The 2,459-nt window shown below is 34.0% G+C and overlaps 1 protein-coding gene across 4 annotated transcripts in view; it reads right to left on the reverse strand.

The window, feature by feature from the left end:
- Positions 1-2,459, reverse strand: part of trdn (triadin) — a 21,602-nt gene that overhangs the window by 5,236 nt on the left and 13,907 nt on the right. Inside the window, exon 3 of one of the 4 annotated variants that reach the window (XM_014011913.1) lies at positions 1,067-1,090. The exons of the other annotated variants lie outside the window; for them this stretch is intronic. Within the exon in view, the coding sequence (XP_013867367.1) occupies positions 1,067-1,090 (24 nt within the window). The remainder of the gene's footprint in view (positions 1-1,066; positions 1,091-2,459) is intronic. 4 annotated transcript variants of the gene reach the window in all.

Here is a 2,459-nt window from a genome sequence, read left to right on the forward strand (position 1 = left end):
ACTTTCTACTTCTTGTCTTTTTTTAAAAAAAATGTAAGAAGTAAAAAGTACAGATAATTGTGTGAAAATAAGTAGAAGTAAAAAGTAGGCAGAAAAAGAATTACTCAAGTAAAGTACAGATACCCAAAAATTCTACTTAAGTACAGTAACAAAGTATTTGTACTTMGTTACGTTACAACTCTGACGTTTATATGTTTATGTAACGTAAATTAAGATGCAAGCTTTCATTGTTATAGTCATGATAATTTCACAATTTTTTTAAATGGTTTTATATTTTTGCTTATTTTTTATGTTTAAAACACCATTTACACACAGTTTGTATGAATGTGTCCACTTGGTTTTTCTGTTGTATTATATCGGCTTTATTGTAAATGAGGACGCTGCATCAACATGAGTTTAAAATTAATAAATAAATTACTCTGATTTCTTGTATTGTTTTTGAAGCAGACAGTTAAATGCACTACCTTTTTTTTTAGGTTTACCAGACACATTAGGTGTATTTGCGCAAAGTGTCAGTATCGCCGGTATCAACCTGAGTTTTACTCAGTATCAGAATCAGAAAGGAAATTGGTCGCTTCGAACGTCACTAACGCTCACGCTGATCCCACAGGTGGTCAGTGTGTTGAGGTCAAGCCTGCAGGTCATTCCATCCACACTGCTCACCAGTTCTGGAGGGTGGTCTCTGCTAAACGCCAGTCTGTGGGGGTGAGGGCTGTCATTTTGGAGGATAGATTTGATCCCAGAGGAGATATGAGATTGCCATTAGTTGCTCACAGGTGCTGACAATCAGGCGCCAATCAGCTACCAGACTGACGCCTGATTTGTCAGCACCTGATGTAGCTTTAAACTCAAAACAAGAGGCGCATTGCAGAAGAAGCTGTTTGGGCAGAGATTTGGAAAGCCTTTTTTTTAGGCATAAGACACATTCTCAACCCAACAAATGTGACATTATTTAGATTTGTTGCCACAACGTCTTACAACCAAGAATTATTAAGTCCAACACAAATTTCCTCCCTTTTTGTGCTATGTTTAGAAACAACACAAACCAAATCTGAAGCATTTTTACCTGTTCCTCTGCCTCTGCCATTGTCTGTATAAATATATAAGGCAGTCTCTCACTTACCTTTCAATGACAGGACTGTGAAATACAGATATTTAGCAAATCAATCATTAAAATGTGTTAGTACAGTTTTTATATGGGAACGAAATCTTTTTTTGATGCTGTTGTCAGCCAAATGTAAATCTCTGCTAACAAAGAAAACAGTTGTGAAGCTGTTCGTTTTGCTTTGATGGATTATTTGGCTTTCTGAGAAAACGTCTGCACATCTGGAAGGAATTAWTTGTTATTGTTTTACAAAAAAGGACTTTCCGAATCATTACTCAAATTGTTCCTTCCTTGATGTCCTCCTCTAAGATGCTTAATTACACACAGCTAATCACAAGCTGCTGCTAATCACTGATGTAACTCTTTTTGTTGAAATGTTTGTGCACCGCTGTCCAAACTGTCAGTTTTTGTTTTGTTTATAATTTGCCACTCTATTACCTGGTGTTTTCTTAGATTCACAGTAATGAAATTATTTCTTTTCYTTTTTTTAAAGTTAAGTTTAAGCTCTCATTTTTTGAAAGATTTAATACAACTTTAGAATATTTATGCATGGATGCTGATGGATGCATCCTAACTTAATCTAACCTTGGAAACCATATGTCTGGTTTGTTTTATAGCATACAAAGTTATTTCATTCTACATAAATTATGTTTTTAACAAGTTTAGTTCAACAGGTTTATTTTCTTCCAAGCAAAAATATTAAATACAGACTTTTTTCAGTTTGTTGCCTGACTGACAAGTTCTAGTTTACTTGATTCACTATAAATAAAGAGTTTAAAACACCTAAAATTACAGTGAAGTTAGCTTTGTTAAATAAAAAAATCACACTTCATTTATTTCTATAGTATTAAAGGCTCAATCATTTGAATTCCCTTTCTAAACTTAGTAGCTGAACATATTAAAAATTGTATTTAGGTGTTACTTAATACTTTTCATTGTTACATTGTTATGAATGAATTACTTTTTATAAAAAAAAATACACAAATAAAACATAAAATCACATGTTTAGTTAAAACACTTCTCAACAATTCTATCATATTTTTGGTTGCATTCTGTTTTTTAACTGAAATAAAAGAGCAAAAGTTGTGCTGAACTGCTATCATCTATCTGAAAAAGGCAGGATAGTGGTTTGACTTTAGTGTGTGGGAGTAAAATAATTGCTTTTTAGCTGCAAACACTTTTACAAACTGTGGTCACACACTGTGTATAGTTGCCACGGTGCGATTGTTCTGCCTGTTTCTCTCTGAGGGACGCATGAATCGGTAAATTCCTCTCTCTCTCTCTCTCTCTCTCTCTCTCTCTCTCTCTCTTTCTCTGAACGAATCAGAGTCCTGTAAATAGAGGAGAGACGGAG

This window comes from Austrofundulus limnaeus, unplaced genomic scaffold (genome assembly GCF_001266775.1).
Source record: "Austrofundulus limnaeus strain Quisiro unplaced genomic scaffold, Austrofundulus_limnaeus-1.0 Scaffold86, whole genome shotgun sequence".
NCBI classification, from domain to species: domain Eukaryota; kingdom Metazoa; phylum Chordata; class Actinopteri; order Cyprinodontiformes; family Rivulidae; genus Austrofundulus; species Austrofundulus limnaeus.